The sequence below is a fragment of the Protopterus annectens genome, chromosome 3.part0 (genome assembly GCF_019279795.1).
Source record: "Protopterus annectens isolate FY-2018-M chromosome 3.part0, PAN1.0, whole genome shotgun sequence".
NCBI lineage: Eukaryota > Metazoa > Chordata > Ceratodontiformes > Protopteridae > Protopterus > Protopterus annectens.
In genome coordinates, this window is record NC_056731.1 from 483,383,728 (window position 1) to 483,404,257 (window position 20,530).

At 41.3% G+C, this 20,530-nt stretch overlaps 1 protein-coding gene across 1 annotated transcript in view; it reads left to right on the forward strand.

Moving 5' to 3' along the window:
• Positions 1-20,530, forward strand: part of CCT5 (chaperonin containing TCP1 subunit 5) — a 559,422-nt gene that overhangs the window by 8,214 nt on the left and 530,678 nt on the right. The window contains exon 2 of the mRNA XM_044064906.1: positions 17,133-17,193. Within this exon, the coding sequence (XP_043920841.1) occupies positions 17,133-17,193 (61 nt within the window). The remainder of the gene's footprint in view (positions 1-17,132; positions 17,194-20,530) is intronic.

The following is a 20,530-nucleotide window of genomic DNA, read 5'->3' on the forward strand; positions in this document are numbered from 1 at the left end:
AAACCCCCTTAGTTACTACTACCGACTTCTGGGAGATTTTTGATTTTTTTTTTATTTGTAAAGGAAATTTTTTCCAAAAAGTAGATCTTACTCGCACTGTCGCACGTACCCAATTCTTCCGTATAATAGATTCTATCTCCTTGGTGTCCAAGGTGTAGTGCAGAACCATATTGGTGTGACCAGTATATTCTGAACCTTTATGCCATTTGTAAATATTGGCCAGTTGTAAACCTTTCTTGATAATTGGTGCATATGTATACTCCCTTTCCATACAAACTTCCTTGAAAATTCTAGTAGTGTTGAAGGGTAGCCTCTATCCAAAAACATCAATTTTAAGGTATTAAACTGTTCCAGATATTTTTCGTTATCTGAAATAAGTCAGGATGCGCTGATGAACTGACTTTTACCTCCCCTTTCTTTTGATTGAAAGTGGTGGCAACTGGTGAAGTGGGGAAAAGTCACTATGATGGTTTTCTGTAAATTTGTGTTGCTACTTCTCCATCCAGGAGCTTGATGATCGTGGTGTCCAAGTAGTTGACCTTCATATTGGTACAGAATATGGACTTCATTTTCCTATGTAGTGATCCATGTGATCTTTGACTGCTTAATAGAACTTAGTACTTTTTGCCCTGCCCTTCATATTAGGTAGTTAGTCTGTTAAAAAAATTGATGAAATTGATTTTGGTATGTGGTAGAAAAATGTACTGCAGCATAATGCAGTACCCATGTCTAAATTGGTAACAATTGCCCGAGTGTAGTTTTAAAAGTAGATTTACATACTGGTCTGCACAATTTGACTAGCTATGGTGATTGCTTTCCTGTTTGCTTGCAGCCTTTGTGATCCCCTTTGGAAGAGGGATGGAGTGTCATTTTTCTCCCCACATTAACCCACCACATATTTGCATTTCCTTTATTGACCAAACCCAGCTTCACTTAATTTTACTTCTGTCTAGGTCTTTCTCCTCTGTTTGTTCATTGTTACCTCACTTTAAATTTTTCCAAGTAAGACATTCTTGCTACATTTTTCATAATTTCATTCATACCCTTCTTTGTAATATCGGCATTTGGTGGAGGCATATAATTTAAATGTAATATTTGATTTGCTGTGGAGATGGAAAGAGTACTTTGAGGGGTTGATGAATGAAGAGAATGAGAGGTAGCGAAGGTTGGATGATGTAGGGATAGTGAATCATGAAGTACAATGGATTAGCAAGGAGGAAGTAAGGATGGCTATGAAGAGAATGAAGAATGGAAAGGCTGTTGGCCCAGATGACATACCTGTGGAAGCATGGAGGTGTTTAGGTGAAATGGCAGTGGAGTTTTTAACCAGATTGCTTAATGAAATCTTGGAAAGTGAGAGGATGCCTGAGGAATGGAGAAAGTGTTTTGGTACCGATTTTTAAGAATAAGGGTGATGTGCAGAGCTGTAGTAACTACAGAGGGATTAAATTGATCCGTCACAACATGAAGTTATGGGAAAGAGTAGTGGAAGCAAGGTTAAGAAGGGACGTGATGATTAGTTATCAGCAGTATGGTTTCATGCCAGGAAAGAGCACTACAGATGTGATCTTTGCTTAGAGTGTTGATTGAGAAGTACAGAGAATGTCGGAAGGAGTTGCATTGTGTTTTTGTAGACTTAGAGAAAGCATATGACAGGGTGCCTAGAGAGGAGTTGTGGTATTGTATGAGGAAGTCAGGAGTGTCAGAAAAGTATGTAAGAGTGGTACAGGGTATGTACGAGGATAGTGTGACAGCGGTGAGGTCTGCAGTGGGAGTGACAGATGTGTTTAAGGTGGGGGTTGGGTTACATCAAGGATCAGCTCTGAGACCTTTCTTATTTGCAATGGTGATGGACAGGTTGACAGACGAGATCAGGCAGGAGTCCCCGTGGACTAGACTATGATGTTTGCAGATGACATTGTGATCTGTAGTGAGAGTAGGGAACAGGTGGAGACCCTGGAGAGATGGAGATATGTTCTAGAGATAAGAGGAATGAAGGACCGCAGGACTAAGACAAAATATATGTGTGTGAATGAGAGGGAGGATAGAGGAATGGTCAGGATGCAAGGAGTAGAGGTGGCGAAGGTGGATGAGTTTAAATACTTGGGGTCAGTAGTTAGAGTAACGGTAAGTGTGGAAGAGAGGTGAAGAAGAGAGTACAGGCAGGATGGAGTGGGTGGAGAAGAGTGTCAGGAGTGATTTGTGACAGACTAGTACCTGTAAGAGTGAAAGGGAAGGTCTACAAGAGGGTAGTGAGACCAGCTATGTTATATGGGTTGGAGACAGTGGCATTGACAAAAAGGCAGGAGTTTGAGCTGGATGTGTCAGAATTAAAGATGTTAAGATTTGCACTGGATATGATGAAGGTGGACAGGATTAGGAATAAGTATATTAGAGGGTCAGCCCAGGTTGGAAGGTTTGGAGACAAAGCCAGAGAGGCACGATTACGTTGGTTTGGACATGTGCTGAGTATATTGGGGAAAAAGATGCTAAGGATGAAGCTACCAAGTAACAGGAAAAGAGGAAGGCCTAAGATAAGGTTTATGGATGTGGTGAGAGAGGACATGCAGGTGGTTGGTGTGACAGAGCAAGATGCAGAGGACAGGAAGAAATGGAAACCGGTGATTTGCTGTGGCGACCCCTAACGGGATCAGCCGAAAGATGATGATGTTGATGAGATGATGATTTGATTTGCTGTGAAAATCAGGATTTTGTATTGGTGCCCTCTCCTCTGACAGGTGTACTAAAACAGTGTAGTTAAACTAATCTGCCACTTACCATGCAACTTGTTAACCAAAACCATTCTCATAGGAATGGTATATTGCCTCCTCAGCATACCTCTCAATCTTAGAGCAAGAAATTTGGACAAAGCCATAAAAAGAAGTGGAACAAAGCCTGAAAAAATAGGGACAGCTTTTAAATATTGCACTTACAGACTTAGAAAGTTGATAGAATAACAGGTTTTGTATTGGCATGAATTTTTTGAAGGATATGAACTCTGAAACTTAATGTGTTATTTTTCTAACTTCAATCTTTAATGATTTGCCAGAAAACCACAATTTTCTGAATAACTGACCAAAAATATGAGGCAAAAATCTGGGCATTGTCGAAATCTGTACATTTGAGAGGTATGCTCCCCAGTTCATTGTTGATTATTTCTTTGCATGTTTGCATGAGAGCAGCTGCCAGTCAGACACACCCGAAAAGGAAGTGTGCCTTTAAACATCATTTGAGGAGTTCAGCTTCATGATGTAGAGCAGGGTGTCATAGGTTCATAGGTTCATACTAGGCTATCTGCCCAAGGGCATTTATAAGCCTAGCCCAGATTGTTGTTTGACCCAGAGTAGTAGGATTTGAATACTGGTCTCTTGACTAGTCAATGAGGATCTGTAGAAGAGAGAAGGGGCTATGCTTCCTTTTCTCCTGGGATGGGGAGATGTTCTGGGGAGGTGTGCAATTACTGTGTTGCTGTTGGTGATTAAGGTTAGTGCACACCAGGCTTGTGTAGGTGGGGACCACAGGAAGATGAAGCACCACGGAATAGGTGGGGCCCACCAGAGAGGCACATCCCTACAGAAGTGAAGACGTTTGCTTCATATTGTCCCACATGCCCCCACATAGAGCATAGAACCAACACCTGGGGAGGGGTTGGGGCCTAACAAAAAATAAACCTGTCCATCTGCAGTGTGACTGTTTTCACTTCTGCTACTTGAACTACTGTCCCTAGCAGCTAAAGGGTAATGAATTGACCATTGGTAGATGGCAGGGAGAAAAACTTTTCTAGCAGTCCCCCTGTAGGATGTTTGTAAGTTATCAGCCTAGTATATTCCATAAGACTGGGCCCTTATAATTAAAATACTAAAACCAGAAGTTTGAAGACACATATTGGAAGTGTTGCTTTCTCTAGAAGAGGATAAGCATTATGAACGCAATGCACACTGGCCTGTAGTAGACAGTCAGGAGCTTCGTAATATAACCAAGTTCCAGAGTGTGCAGGGCTCTCTACCACAATTAGGATCTTGGTTACCTACGTTGCAGCTTACAGCTAGTGTAGATTCCACAGCACAAGTGCGGTAGGTTGATATTGAGGTATACCAGGCATCAATCTTGTTGTATTCTGCTTTAGTTGCATTCTTACTGTTTCTGTTACAGTAGCCCAGTCTTGAAATAACTGGGACTTTTACCATAAAAAGGTCTTGAAATAGAACATGGTTACTTTACAGATGAACTTTCTTTGTATGGAAATATGGGGGATTTGTGATAGACTGATTTTATAGGGCAAGGATTCAGCTATTATAAGATCATCTCTCATTTATTAGTCCTGGAGACAGGCTGTGCTTCCCATAGGTTAAAAGTGGGCAAGAGGTCAGTCTGAAAAGGATGTAATGACTTGCATGAAAAACTGAAGCCTTGGTCTCACCGGAATTAAGTTGCATGTCTGTCAATAATTTCAGTTCAGATTTCATCAGAAGGATAAAATGCCACACAGTTCAGGGGAAAAGATTGAATTGTCTGTTTAGTGGTGATACTGCAGATCATGCTTCCAGATAACTCTCGAAGGAAGCACATGCATATTGCAGAAGCTCTTGAACAAGAGGTGTAGAACCATCCTTTGTAGCACAGGTAGGAATTTCTGTCATTTTACACTAGGAAGATGCATACTGGGGTCCCCCTGGAATGACACCAGCAGTGTAAGTAGTTGTTTAATGCAAGCGTCTTACTTGAACCTAGTTATCATTCTAGGTGAAGGGATGCTACCTCTCAAAACAAGAGTCTTATCTTTGAGAGAAGAATGAATGGCAAGTTCCAGCAAGTCCTTCTGCAGGGTGAAACACCTTCTTTAAACTCACCTGTCTGACTACCCCTAACTTCCCCACCTCTACTCTCTCCTTCTTTTGCCATGCTTATCCTTTCATTACCACTCTACAGTGACACTTATTGGTAAATAGCTTCCTTACCAGTCCACCCTTATCTTGTCATTAAGTAACTACTCTTAACTTTCTGCAGTACCATATGTTTACCCACATTGCTCAGAGTATACCATGGTTTGTCTCCTACCCTGATTGCACTGCCAGACATGATGACTTTGGTTGAAATAAGATTGCATATAATTCTGTTTTTTTTCACCATTTGTTAACTATGTACGTGCATTTCATATTTGTTATATATGTTGCATTATTCAGTTCAGTTTTTTTACTATTGTTAAACTTTCTACATTTTCTTACAGTTTTATACTTTTACACTATTATATGTTATGTTAATTTTGTGGAGCTTTTCTTCCTGGGTCTCTGAAAAAGGGCTTCGGCTCAGTTAGACTAATCAGTTCAACAAAATCTAAAATAAGTAGAATAAATAGTAAAATAAGTAGAATAAATGATTTTCATGGGCTTTCATATCAGATCATTCACTCCATTATTGGCTGTGGTCTTGTCCTAGTCATATTTACTGGAGGAGATTGGTCCCAAGAGTCCTTGATATCTCAGCAATCCTGGCTTTTGACAAACTGCGATTGCCCTATCCACTGGGGTGTTGTGTTTGTCAGTGACATTAATGATGTGGTACATGTAGAAGGTGTATTGGGAGTTTCCATTGCTTTTAAGAGCTGCAGGAAGTTTTGTGCCGAAGTTAAGGAAATGACTACTCTGTCCAAAACCTAGATTCAAGCTATAACTATAGTCTGTGCATATCCCTGAGTGGGAACTGTTTTAGACTAGGTTGGGCCTTAGCAGAGGTGGAAGTTGGGGGAGGTGGTTACTAAGCCTGCGTCAGTCCCATTAGGCTGCTGTGCTTTATGGGAACTACCAGCTCCAGTCTCCCAGAACCTCTTAAGGGCTAGATGTTCTGTGATGCATTTCATACCATATTATAAATGAAAGATAATTATCGGTTGATTCTTTTTACTGATGGCCAGAAGACTTAATTATGCCACAGTATTGTGTGTATCACTCGATTTAATTGGTGGATATTTTTGTCATTTGCACACACGTACTGTCGTTAAGTCAGCTGTTTCAGAACATGCAGCAAGGACAGAAGCATGCCGTAGTGTGCACAGTTTTTGTTTTTTTATAAAAAAAAATACAACTTCCTGTATTCCTAATTATGAATTTTTGTTTTCCTGCTTTTCATATTTCCTGAATAATGACTTGGCTGCAAAATCCTCATTCCGTCTTACAAAATGCTGAGATTTAAAACTTCATCCCTTAAAGGAATGAACCATTCAAATTATCTTTATTAAGACTTTCTGGCAATGGGTAAACCCATCTACCTTCCTAAAGGAAGTATAATGTATTTATTATAAGTATTTTTGTTCAGTTTTATCGTTGCTAGAAACTAAATTCAGTGTATGGATCTTTTTAGTGACCTCTTGCTAGAAAGACCGTTTAAAGTTTTTCCAGGGTGTAAAATAAATTAAGATAAAAACTAAGGTTATAGGAGCAAACTATGTATCCACACATGGATTGGCTCATCAGTGCTGAGACTTATGGAGGCATAGAAGGAAGTGTTTTAGAAGTATCAACCATAGCTGCTGTAACAGAATTCTTCTTACATGGAAAGAGATTAAGCAAGCAGTAAAACATTGAGAAGCTTCATGGATTGTAAGATAAACAGAAAATATTTTGACTTTGTAGTTTTGTATGATGATTAAAAATTTGAGGAGGAGAGCGTGAGAGTTGTGATTTCATTTTATTTATCCTTTGACTGTATTAGTCATACTGGGCTAGCAGCATCTTTTCAGAGAGAGTCTAGGTGGCATTTCTACTGGAAAATTTGGCCAGGGCATCAGAAGAACTTCATGTACCCTTTTTCATCCAAAGGATGATACTTAGGGCGACTTACACCCTAATGATACACTTCAGTGTCAGCAATCCAGTCACCTGCAGTGCAAATAGAACCTGCATCCCTCTGGGATGGCAAGTGTGCTACCTGTTGCACTACTGACATCGCCTGATAAGTTGATTCTCCCCACAGAACAATGTTTTTTTTTTTTAATTTACCTGATTTGAAACTGACATTTCAGACCCTGATACATAACTGAATCTAAAGATTGTAAATCTAAGTGGAAAGGGATCATGAATTCAGGGAGGGTGAAAGATTTTTGGTACTAGCCCTTAAGGATAATAACCATATAGAACACTTATTCTGTTAATAATCTTAAGAACTAAACTAATGTGGGAATTGAGGAGAGAGACTGTCATTAAGGATGACTGAGAGTAGGGATATAGAACATAGACAGGAGGAGGGCTGGAGTTAAATGTAGGCGGTAGATAAGGAACCAACTTATTCATAGGAAGTAACTGTGGAGGGAAAGGTAATAGAGTGGGATGGGACCAAGCAAAAGTTTTAATTGCAGGTATGAGACTAACCCCATCAGGGATTGATAATTGAGTATAGACAAAGAAAAAAGGGATGGGGACTGCTGGGTGAAAGACAAGCTCTGGTAGAGTTTTTAGCTTAGAATGGAACGGGAGCTGTTAAAGGATTATTTAGTAGCGTATATGAAATATTGCTAAACAGTAAGAATCTGTCAGAGGAAGCTGCCAAAAGTTTGAGAGAGAGAAATTAAGTTTTTGTTTGCAAGCTAACAATAAGAAGTCTTTAAGGCTCCCGATATGCAGCAAATTCTGGAAGGTTTATGATTTCTGCGTGGAAGTATTTGCATAGGTATTTTTATAACCCAAGTAGAATTTGTATACTTTTTCCTCGGGTAGATAGTAAGTAGTAGAGGTGTGTTGGTGAAAAGTGGTGTAATAAGTAGCATGCTTGGGAGTGGAACAAACTGGAAGATATAAAAAATAACTGTCTAAAGAGTACATTAAAATAAATGCTGGGGGATCATTTTAACTAAGGAAAGGATTCTTGTGAGCAGGGATATATGCTCTAACTTATACTTAACACAATAAGGCATTACTAAGGTTAATGTTGTGGGCTGCCTGTAAAGTACTTACTAGAAATTGGGAATCAAAATCTAAATCACCTGCAGGTGAAGCACTTGTAAAGGAGAGTAAAAAAGGTGGGTTATGAAAGAACTGGAGGTGGAATCTTCAGAAATGGGGAGGAGCAAATTTTGTAAAAATAAATGGAAGCTGTTTTTTACACAAATATATTTGCCTGCATCATACATTTCCCATTTTTTTCCTATGTAATTTGCTCTTACTTTTTTCCAAATATCCCGATTCTAGTTTTATTTCTGTTAATGTCTTCGTTACTTCTAGTAAAGTTGGTTTAGACTTTGATTTCCATTTTCTAGTAATTGCTTTTTTGGCAGCCGTCATAATTAGATTTGGCAAGGCCTTACTATGTCTAGAAAATTCTAAATTATAACTAAAAATCATTTCCCTAGTTACTCCAATTTGCTCACCCAGCATCTCCGACAGTGCAGACTGCAGGGAATCTTTAAAGTCTGACAACTCATTACACTCCCAGAAAATATATTCCCAGTTACCTCTCTCTGCTGTCGACCTGAGGAAAATTTTTTGGAGCCTGCTTTGGGTATAAAAATACCTATGTAAACACTTCCAGGCAAATATCCTAAGTCTTCTAGATTTTGTTGCATATTTGGGAGGCGTACCTGTAGTCCCCCGTTGTTACTTTGTGAATTGCTTATCCAATCTCACTTCCCAAGCCTTCCTAAATTTCTCTGATTTTTATAGTTATCGTGCAATATTTTATATACTCTACTAATTATTCCTTTCTTAACAGCAGCCTTTTTTCTAGATTATACCAAAAACTGCCAGTGCTGGTCTTTTGTTTAAGACCCCACTGTTTCTTTCTGTTTCCCTATGCTCTGTTATCAGTCCTTGATATGGAAGGCACTCTCTCTAACCTGGAGTCCAAATAAGCTCTTGACGTGTTCCCATTCTGTTACCTTTCCCACTCTAGTTATTTGCTCTAAATACCTTGCTTCCTTTACCAATTTTCTCCAGTATACTCCCACTCCCTTTTGCCTGTATCCCTATCAGCAGAATCTCCTTTCTCCATTCCCATATTGGCTTAGTTCTTAGAATGCCTTCTGCTGCTTTGAGTATAATATTCTGTATGATTATTGTTAGGTGTGCTTCTGAAATCCCAGTCTCTCTCCTCTTCTTTGAGCTTCACCCCTGTTTTATCATCTTTCCATTTTTGAATTGGTTTTCTGCTTGTGCTATGTATAGGAGACATAACTGTTTCTCTGAAGTACCCCTTCAACCTGGGTAGTCCCAGTCTGCATGTTCTACTGGAAGAATCCACCTATCCCACTTGACTCTTGCAGTCTTCCCCTCTCAGGTAACATCCTTCAACTCTTTATTAATTACTGATAAAGGCACCTGACCTTTTGTATAAAACTAAATACACTAAAAACATTTTAACTGCTTATGTATTGCTATCGATATGCATATAACAGAGCTTCCGTTTTCTCAGTTTTTGTATTGTCTCTTGTTTAGTCTCTACCTACATATTCTTAGCTGCCATGCCGGTATCATTTTTAATCCTTACTCCTAAATACTTCATTTATCGTGTCCCTATAAGCATGGCTATTGCTGAACCAGTTTGTGTGTGGGTACATAGTTTACCACTTATGCTTTTGTTACCTTCATTAATTTTGTATCCCGAAAAGGTTTGAAACTCTCAGTATGTTCCACAGCACTGTAATGTCCCTTTCTGGTTTTGTCAGGTATAAAATGTCATCTGCCAGTAGAGCTTTTCTTGACTACCATACCAATTATATTCTTGAATTTGAGTCCCTTATTTTCTTTGCCAGTGGTTCTAAGTGTTGTGCAAATAACAAAGGGGAAAGAGGACATGCCTGCCTGCTTTCTCTGCTCAAGAAGAGATTATCCGAGAGGACCCCACCAACTTTAATTTTTGCCTCTGATCCCTCATATATCCTCCTAATGAGCTTTATAATTTTATCAGGGAATGCAAATGCTTCCATTGCACTGCCATAAAGTCCCAGCTTACTCTCTCAAATGCTTTCTCTGCATCGAGACCTATCAGCAGCAGTGGTATTTTCTTACATTCTGCTTCCTTCTGGATATCTGTGTTCTGTTACTCTTGTTCACATGTCGGCCTCTCCTCCACAGAACCACATTGATAGCCTAGTATAAACCTATGAACCTATCTGCCCTAAGGCATTTATAAGCCTAGCCCAAATTTTTGTGGCTTACGCCACCCCTTATATGAAAAAATACTGTGCCCATTAGTTTGTTGTGCCTCTGTCCAGCAGTGACACAGAGATGATTCCCGGGGTAAACCTATGATCTCCCATCCACAGGTCTAGATTTCTCTTGAACAGAGTCAGCGAGGTGCTCTGCCTCACATGGACCGGGATTTTATTCCACAGCATAGGGAGTCTCTGAGTGATAAATCTATCCCTCCAGCACATCCTATTTATATCAGTGCTAAGGTTTAAGTCGCTTGCTCTAGTGGTTTTGGTGGATTTGGATTTTTTGAGGTGGAGCATGTCCATTAATTCCGGGTTGGACATGGCCTTGTATGTCAGGCACATGTCACCGCTGAGCAGACGGTATGCGACTGAATAGAGCTGGAGTTTCTTCAATCTGGCAGCATATGACAGATTTTGGAGTCCCTTTATCCTTTTGGTGAGGAACTTTTGGGGTCTCTCCAATTGCTGCAGATGTCGGGTGAGATACATCCCGAATGGGGCATTGTACTCTATCATTGGTCTGATAAGTGAAGAGTATAGGGGAACAATGACCTCATTAGATCTGGATGTGAATCCCTTCATGATCAGGTGGGCAATGTAGAAGGTCTTTCTAACCACTTTAGCAACGTGAGTGTCAAAAGAAAGGCCACTGTCAACCTGGGTCCCCAGGTCCCTGATAACCTCTTCTGTGCTTAGTGGATTGCCACCTATATGGTAGCTTGGGGTTACCTTGTTTTTCCCGAAGGGTATGACTATACATTTTTTGGCGTTTAACTTCAGGCCATGGCTCTAGCACCAGCTATCTGTTTCCGTGAGTCCCTTCTGAAGGATATCCGTGTCCGATGCACTTTCCACTATGGCCCAGTTTGCAGTCGTCTGCAAACTTTGTCAGCCAAAGTCCTCCCATGTTGGCCTGTACTTCTGAGAAGTAGATGCCAAACAATAGGGGCCAAGGACCGAGCCCTGTGGGACACCACTTGTGACCGGCTTGGAGTCTGACACAGCGCCAGCAACTCTAACCCTGTGGGTTCTGTCCTTAAGCCAGTTTGCAACCCATCTTGTGACATATGGGTTTACATTTAAGCTGGTAAGTTTTTCTACAATACCAGAGTGGGGTATTGTGTGAAAGCCTTTGCAAGGTCAAGGTAGGCTGTATGGACTGCCTTTCCTCATCAATGGCCTTGGTGACTGTTTGAAGAAGTCGACCAAGTTCAAAAGGCATGATCTTCCCTTGACAAAGCCAAACTGGGTCGGGTCCAATGTCTGCAAGTCCCCTATATCTTTGTTTATGAGCTCCATTATGATCCTCTCCATAGCTTTGCAGACTAGACTTGTTAAGCTTATGGGGCGGTAATTACCAGGGTCCGTGAGGCCGCCTTTGTGGAGTGGGACCACAGTTGCCGTACGCCACTCCTTGGGCACGTATCCTGTGGTAAGGCTGAGATTAAACTGCTGCCTTATGTGCGGGTTTAATTCCTCATTTAGCTCGTGTAGCACACAGCCGGGGGCACCATCTGGTCCCATTGATGCTGTGTTTTTAGCTTTAGAGAGAGCAGCTTTCACCTGCGCATTTGAGATGTCCGGGAGGCTACACTCGGCTGGGATAGTTATCTCTCCTTTAGGGGAGAGGGGGTGAAGTTTGCACTGAACCTGTCTGCCAGTATGTTGGCAATGTCTGTGGGTTCAGTGATTTTTGGACTAATTCTGAGCATATCTGGGAGTTTCCACCCAGGTTCCTAACATAGCTGAAAAAGGCCTTATGATTGTCCTTTGAATCCATGGCAATTTTTCTCTCAAAATTGGCCTTAGTTGATTTTATGAGTGCTCGTATTTTTTTACTAATAATGATCAGGGGTGACTTCCCTTTTATGGATTTTGTTCTATCATGTAATAGCTTTCTTCTCTTATTGTAAAGTTTGTTAATGGCTGGGGTCCACCAGACTGGACGTTTGCCCTTTGTGGAAAGAGTCTTGGTTTTATTTGGGATTGCCTGATCCATGCAGTCCTGGATATCCATGATCCGGGATATCTTGTCAGTTTTGGCATCACATTTGCTATTCTTTTAGCCATTCTAGACATAAACACTTATAATCATGATTTAGCATTGAAATGGGTCTGTATTAAGCTGGATTTGATGAATCTTTACTCTCTGTAGGTATTACAGCTACTACCAGCTTCATCCAGGATGTTGGTACTACGTCTCTTAAAATACTGTTAAACAAAACCTAGGTCTTTGTTGTGTGTTTTGTTTTCCCCCTCCTAGTTTCCAAACTTTCACGTGAATACCATCTCTTCCTGGGGACATTCCTGTGGATTGGTTGTATATCACCATTTTTATCTAATTTCTTATCTGTTAGTAATTGTGCCTCTAACTTTGGCATATTTAATTCTTTCGTAAACATTTCCATTTGTACCTTTTCTTGATTTCCATATTTATCTACTTTATATAGAGTTTCATGGAATTTTCGAAATATTTCTAATACTTCTACAGCGTCACGTGTTCTCTTCCTTGTTCTAGGCTCCCTAAGTTTGGTGACAGCCCTTTCTACTTTCTGTTGCCTGAGTCTTTGTGCTGTAGAGTTATCAAAAAACAGTTGCTTAATAGCAGTCTTTTTAAACTCATGCATATTATCGAGGTAATCGCTTATTTTCTGTTTAGCATTTTGCAGTTACTCCCCTTTTTGTTCTGTGAGATTCCCCCTATTTTGCAGTACTTTAATGTTTTAGTCCCTCTAAGTAATTCTTGTTACTTCTTAACCATATCTCTCTTTATTTCCACCCTATTTTTAAATTCCACTTTGTGTAATCTCTAGCTATATTTTTAGAAGTAATTTCTATCTTCTCTAATATCAGATGGAAACCATTATTAATCTTCATGTATATTTTTATTGCTCAGGATGAGTGAAGTTTAGGGTAAGGCATGATGTGAGCAAATTTTATAATATTGAATTGAATGAAAGTTGTTAATGGACTGAATGATAGTAACAGTGGAAACTTGCTATGCTTTATCTTTTCCATTAATGTAAATAAACTTGTTACAATTAAAAATACAGTGATTTACCAAAGATGTTCGTTGCCTTTCGGACTTGTACAATGTCTTTGCCTGTAACTCAAGATTTTGGCCAGCCAGTGCCATGGAGAGGAGGGCTTAATCATGACTACTGCCTAGGCAGCCTGGCTTTGATTAGTGGCTCTGTTATCTGAAGTGCTGGCAGGGTAGGGCAAGGCAAGTATAACCATCCGTGGGGGGGGGGGGGGTGAGGGGATAGGACTGTACGTCAGTAGACCAAACTCTCACTTACCCGACTTTCATAATACTGAGATGACAAGGCCGTAACACTGACTTTCCACTCCAGGTAAGTAACCACTTGGCCAACCTGAAAAATAAATTAGAACCGAAGCAAAGTAATCCCACCAATGTGGGGAGCTTTGCCTCCACACACTCCTATGTGGGGGGGCTGCACTCCCCAATCCCCCCTAACTAAATATACCAACTCCAAGATCGTACTACCGCAGAGGTAAGGGGCAAGATCATACTACCGCAGAGGTAAGGGGCAAAGTTCAACATGGTAGCCAATATGTTACTGGAGTGGAAAGTCAGTGTTCCGGGACTTCGGTGTTATGGGGTTGTCATCCTTTTTGTCTTGGCATTATGAAAGTCTGGTAAGTGAGACTTCGGTCTACTGAAGTAGACCCAGGGAAAGATGTGTCTAGGAATACACAATGCAGTGTGATTTCCCTGGTGGGGACCAAGGAATCTGTATAGAGCACTTCAGCACTCTGGTGGAACGCTTGATGAGATCAGTCCTTTTATGGAAGGAGGGGACGATTCCGCACAGCTCATTGCATGTCCTTTCCTGGAGTTTTGCTGGGTATGTGCAAGGGATGGCTTAAAAGCAGGAAAAAACCCACAGTAGCAGTACAACTCTGTCAAGGGAGATCTCCTTACATGCCCTGGCCTGTACTGGTGGAAGTCCTAGAGGGTGGTAAGGAAAGTTAGGGCAGAGCCAGATGAGAAAAATTGAGCAGGAAAAAAAAACTTTCCACCAGGTACTTGGCTCCCTCCAAGTCTGTACCACTCTCAGCAAAGGGCTTTCTTAATGTTATTTGTTGGCTGTGATGCCACTGGAATCATGCTGTTTTACTAAAGGTTCTGGATTCTTGATGATTGGGTTTTTGAGCCAGTAGGAGTGGATGTTGTACATCTCTTTTTGAGATCACGTAAAAGTCACCAGTACTTGTTGTTTATCATTGACTACATTGGACTTGCCCCCCCCCCCCTTTTTTTTTTTTAACCATTCTCAAGCTATGCAGATAAAGGGCTTCTTAGTATTTGAAAATGTTTGCTTAGAATAACCCAGTAGTGATCCGCACACAAGAAGACGATGGGTCTTAGTGTAATATTTTAACACATATTGAAACGTGACACTTTTTTTTTATCTTGGTGACTACCGTATCTGTGGAATGAACCCCAGTCTTTTTAGCTTAACAAGTCCTCTCTCCGTACCTTTTGTGAATAAAGTAGATTAATGTGATGGTGTCTAAGTTCCAGCATTGGATCCGGGGCATCCGACTACTCAGTAGGCAGATAGTTTTTGATCTTGTTCACTCGTACTGTGGGACAGCATACTTTACTTTTCCTAACTGACTTAACCAAGGACAATAAGGTGATTTTTTTATCTATACATTTTTGATTGAGAGTTTCAAAATCTCACAAGGCATGAAAACCAGGGCAAGGCTGTTTTAACCATGGCTGTCAAATTCTAGCCTCCACCTTTTAGAAAATTCAAATGAGCAAGTGCCACATTGGTTTTAGTGCAGCACAAACTGAAGTCTGATTAGGAGACATCTGGGATAAAGCCAAACAATATGGGAAATTTGCATCATATTTATGGGTCTGTCATTAAGGGTCTTTGATAGTGGCAGTGGAGAGACGTATTTGTTCTTACATTAGCAAGAACAGGTGCAACAGGAGAGGCATATGTAAAGTTTAATAGTTCCCCTTAAACCTTTCCCATCCTCATCCTGCTTGTACCTGGTGCCCCATTCTGTCAGAATAATACTGCAGGAAAGGTCTTCTCCAGCCCTCTGGGGGAAAAAAAGCCATCCAAGAGATCCCAGCCAACCAGAGTGAGTTGAGATACAATTCCAGTTTCTGAAAGGTAAAGGACCTCGGTTTTTAATGTTTGTGGCATAAACGTCTTCACCCCTCAAAGTGCTTATCAGGTGTAGATTGGCAGTATTCTTTGTCGCCTTGCATCTTATTGCAGATAAAGCTTGCCGAGGAGTCCAGAGCATACATACACTTCCTGAATAGCAGTCAGGGCAATAGGAGTTATCCAACAGTTGTTCTGGTCTTTTTATTTATTTATTTTTTCCTGTAGAATATCCAACAAATGCAGCTTACCAGATGTTGCGTGCTAAACTACTTGGACTACTGGATCCTTATTTTTTCACTAGTTCATACCTCATCTTGGGAATCTGAACCGACTGTTCATTTCTTTCGGGATAACAGTGAATCAAGATCGTAGAGTCCCATTTGTTACCATCTTAGGTGTGGGTTTTCATAGATCGTCAGCTAGACACAGTCCTTTGCTGTGCTTACTTTTCTTGAGAGAAAGTTTTATTTCATCAGGAAGCAGTATGCAGGATTCCAGCGTTGGACATTTTTTCTGTCCCCTTCTGTCTCGGAATGTTGGAACTTGCAGCTGTAGCTGTACCGTTCAGATTCCATGCAAATTCAATTAAAGATTTCTGAAATCTGCAGACATCTTTTATGATGGACAGTCATACTGAGAAACTAGCGCTTACTTTTTATCCTAAGAGGCTGAGAGAGTGTAGTACTGAGCCTTCAGTCCTGTTGCAGAAAGACAGAGTTGTCTGTTGCTGCCCAGAAATCATCCCTCTACCATGTGGAAGCTCACAAGACTCTGGTTTGTGGCTTATTTTATTTGGTATCATTGTTAGTAGTCCCTCTTTGTCAAGTAGTCCCTCTTTGTCAAGTTTTATGGAGATGTTGTGCTGCATTGCATGGACTTGTCTCCGCAGCTTGTATTTTACATTAATGGAACTAAACGTATTTGTAAGGACTACTGTCATTTTCTTTCTAACCTTTGTTGCAAAGTGTGCAAGCTAACAATTTTAATTTGATGGTTAGTTGTTTAGCACTGTACATTGGCATACCAAGCTTGGGAAAGGTATTCATGCTGTGCTTTAGTACATTACACCGGAACAGTAGCAGTCTCTGCAGTTGCATCTTTGGTTGACATTATAGCAACTACCTAGTGTTCCCATGCATTTTCCAAGGCACTGTATGCCAGATATCCTGTCCAAGTTTCCTTTTAAGGACACTGTGATCCATGTGGTGTTATATGTTGTAGACTCTGTCCTGCTTGTTCCAGGAGATTTGCATCTTAGTAGATAAATGGTATAAACTTACCATAACAGTAGGTTTGTGAAAGGAAGGGCCATCCTCCATAATGTACAAACTGTCCATCCCCTGCCATTGGTGTAATTAGGCTTTATATTTTCTTTCCATTTGTGCCACTTTTAATGGTTACATGCTCCTCAGTGCTCTGTAACCATTCTGTAGAATGTTTAGTAGATGGAATACACAGTGCAGGGTGGGTGGGAAAGGGGGGAGCATGCCATTAGTCACTAAGTTTGTCTGCTGAACAGTCCCAAGCACCTGAGGTATTGGATCCCTCTGTTATGGAAGATGGACCTGCCTCTTAAATGTATATTCTTGTGGTAGGTATTTGGTGTTCCTGTATTATTGTAGATTGTAGGCAATAGTGAATTTCTTTACATGTGCTAAGTTCTGTTTAGCTCATTGTGTGTTTATCAATTTAGGTTGGAGAATTTTGTCCTCTTTCCTTTTGCCAGACTAGTCTTTATATAAGTAGCAAACAGTTAATTGGTCACTTTTTAATTTTTGGCTGTGTGCTCCAGGTACTTGTTGATGACCTTTTTTGTCTTTCTTTTTCAGCAACATATATTGGCAGCAAAGGCCGTGTCCAATACATTGAGGACTTCTCTGGGCCCCAATGGTAAGTTATGTTCTCACAAGTATGCTGTCATCTGTTACTTTCTATTTTGTAAGGAATAGTTGATAAGAAATGATGTGGCTGAACAAAACCTTGATGTCTTTAGTATAAAATGTGCAAAGGATATCTCATAAACAGTACTTTACTTTTCTTGAATTGTTCTTACTTTTTGTAGTATGATATAGATAGAGCCCTTCTTTTTCCAAGAAGACTTGGGTTGGTTAAAAGGAATTAGCTGTCAATGACTGGATTGGAAGGAGAGCAACTTGATAGAGTGGAGGGGAAAGTGGGGGGGTGGGGAGAGTGAGGATTATAGCATTGGTGTAGGCTTCATTGGTGTTAATAGGTTCATAGGTGTGTACTAGGCTAATGGCCCTGCGGCCTTTACAAGCCTAGCCATAGAATTACCCTGGCATAGTGTCACCTGACCTTAGTTCCCAGTGCCTCTGTTGAGTAGAGCCACTGGAGTTGTCCCTGGGGTGAATTTTCTGTTTCCCATCCACTCAAGAATTCTCTTGAAGAGGGTCAGCGAGGTGCTGTGCTTGACATGTATGGGAAGTCTGTTCCATAGCATGGGCAGTCTCTGGGTTATGAACCTGTCCTTCCAGCATGTTCCGTTTAATTGTGGTAATGAGATTGAGGTCTCTGGAGCATGTGGTGTGGAGGGATTGGGATTTCTTTAGATGTAGCATTTCTAACAGAGCTGGGTCAGGCATGGCTTTGTAAGTTAAGCAGAGATCGCCTCTAAGTAGGCGATATGAGACTCAGAATAGTAGGAGTTTTTTGAGTCTGTCCATATAGGACAAGTGTTTAAGGCCTAGGATCCTCTTTGTGGGGTACTTTTGCGGCCTCTCCAGTTGTTGCAGGTGTCTAGTGCAGTACATGCCAACTAGGGCATTGTACTCAATTGGCCTTATGAGGGAAGAGTAGAGAGAGACAGTGGCCTCTTTCTTTCTGGATGTAAAACCCTTAGTAATGAGATGTGCCACATTGAAGGACTTTCTGACCACAGTGGTGATCAAAAGAGAGGTTGCTGTCAACCTGTGTTCCCAGATCTCTTATAACGCCTTCTGTGTTCAGTGGACTACCATCAGTGTAGTAATTCATGGGAACCGGGTTTTTCCCAAAGGGTATTGTGAGACCTTTTTTGGCATCTAGCTTAAGGCCATGGTTCTGACACCAGTCGTTGGTCACAGTGAAGCCATTCTGAAGGATGTCAACATCACTTGGGGAGTTAATAATAGCTCCCAACTTGCAATAGTCTGCGAACTTTGTCAGCCAGAGTCCCTTCGTGTTGGCCTGGACTTCAGTAATAGATGCCAAACAGGAGAGGACCCAGGACCGAACCCTGTGGGACTCCACTAGTGACTAGTCGGCAATCTGACTTGAGTCAGCTACTTTCACACTGTGGGTTCCATCTGTGAGCTAGTTTGCAACCCACCTAGTGATATAGGGGTTGGTGCCAAGCTTAGTGAGTTTTTCTATGATTTCTGAGTGGGGAATGGTATCAAAAGTCCTGGCCAGATCAAGGTAGGCTGTATGAACCACCTTGCCTTCATCCACAGCTCTGCTGACTTAACTCAAAGAAGTTGAGCAGGTATGATCTACCCTTCACAAAACCAAAATGTGTGGGATCCAGAGTTTGGAGGTTCCCTATATCCTTGTTTATTAGGTCCATGATGATGCTTTACCCAGCACGGAGGCTCGGTCAGAACAGGAACCACAAACTTGCTTAGTATAACTTGGCTGGTACAACTTCCCCACCACAAATGCTCCGATGACGGGATTGTAGTGAAAACAAATTTTATTCCATTAAAACTTCCACACTGATGCGTTGACAAAATGCGTACCACAGACTAAAGAAAGAATTACAAATGATCAATACAGAGGGTTAAGCGCTTTCATCTGTTTCTCTCAGACTTCCTCAGAACTGAGGAAGTCTGAGAGAAACAGATGAAAGCGCTTAACCCTCTGTATTGATCTTCTGAGGAAGTCTGAGAGAAACAGATGAAAGCGCTTAACCCTCTGTATTGATCATTTGTAATTCTTTCTTTAGTCTGTGGTACGCATTTTGTCAACGCATCAGTGTGGAAGTTTTAATGGAATAAAATTTGTTTTCACTACAATCCCGTCATCGGAGCATTTGTGGTGGGGAAGTTGTACCAGCCAAGTTATACTAAGCAAGTTTGTGGTTCCTGTTCTGACCGAGCCTCCGTGCTGGGTTCGGCATTTGGATTATTGTCGGTTAGTGCATTTGCATGATGATGCTTTGACAGCTTTCATGTCAGGCTAATGGAGCGAAAGTTCAAAGGTCTGGAGCCGCGCCTCATTTGTGGAGAGGGCTGACTGTAGCCATGCGTCATTCGGTAGGGACAAAAGCCTGAGGTGAGGCTGTGATTGAACAGGGCACACAGGTAAGGTGCCAGTTCACTCTGTTGTTCATGTAGAACACAACCAATATTGTCAGGTCCCATAGAAGCTGTATTCTTGGCCTTGGACAGTGCTGTTTTAACCTGTGCAGCAGTAGTACTGGATGCCTGGCAATCTACTGGTATTGTGATTGGTCCTTTGGGGGATAGAGTTGGCATTGAATCTTGTCGGCCAGTATACTGGCAGTATCTGTTGGCTCAGTATAGGAGGTACCATTGTGCAGTAGCTCAGAGCAAATCTGGGTATTGCCGTGAAGATTCTTTACATAGCTGTAGAAGACCTTGTGGTTGTCTTTACTCTCTGCTGCATGCAATTCTGTTTTCATAGCTAACTTCAGAGGACTTGATGAGGGATCTCGACTGTTTGTTGAGGCTGATAAGGGAGTTTTTCCGGTCTTGGGACTTCACCTTATTCTGCATCAGTTTCCTCCTCCTGTTGTAGAGTTTGTTTATGGCAGGGGACCAACAGATTGGCTTCCTTTTTTGGAGGAGAGTGTCTTCTGTTTGGTATAACGAGAACCGTGCATTTGTGTACGTGATTGTACACTGCATTGGTGTATAATTCTGCGGTCACGCAACTATTCTCCATTTGCATGGGTGCCATGAAGTTAGCCACCTCTGTTTTTAGGAGCCGAAAGTTGGCTTTAGAGAAGTTTTTCATGGTGGTTACCTTGGTGGTGGTGGTGGTGGGGGGGTGAGAGTAATGTGGATTTCCATGGTGATTAGTTTGTGGTATGATCTAACCAGGGAGGAGCTGACTATTGGTGTAGAGCAACGGTCGCCCATGTTAGTAATGATCATGTCAAGGATGTTGCTACCTCTAGTGGGGGTAAGAATGAGCTTGGCCAGGGCATTGGAATTAATGAACTGCAGGAAATGTTGTGCAGGTGTATTGGTACATGAGTAGTTTA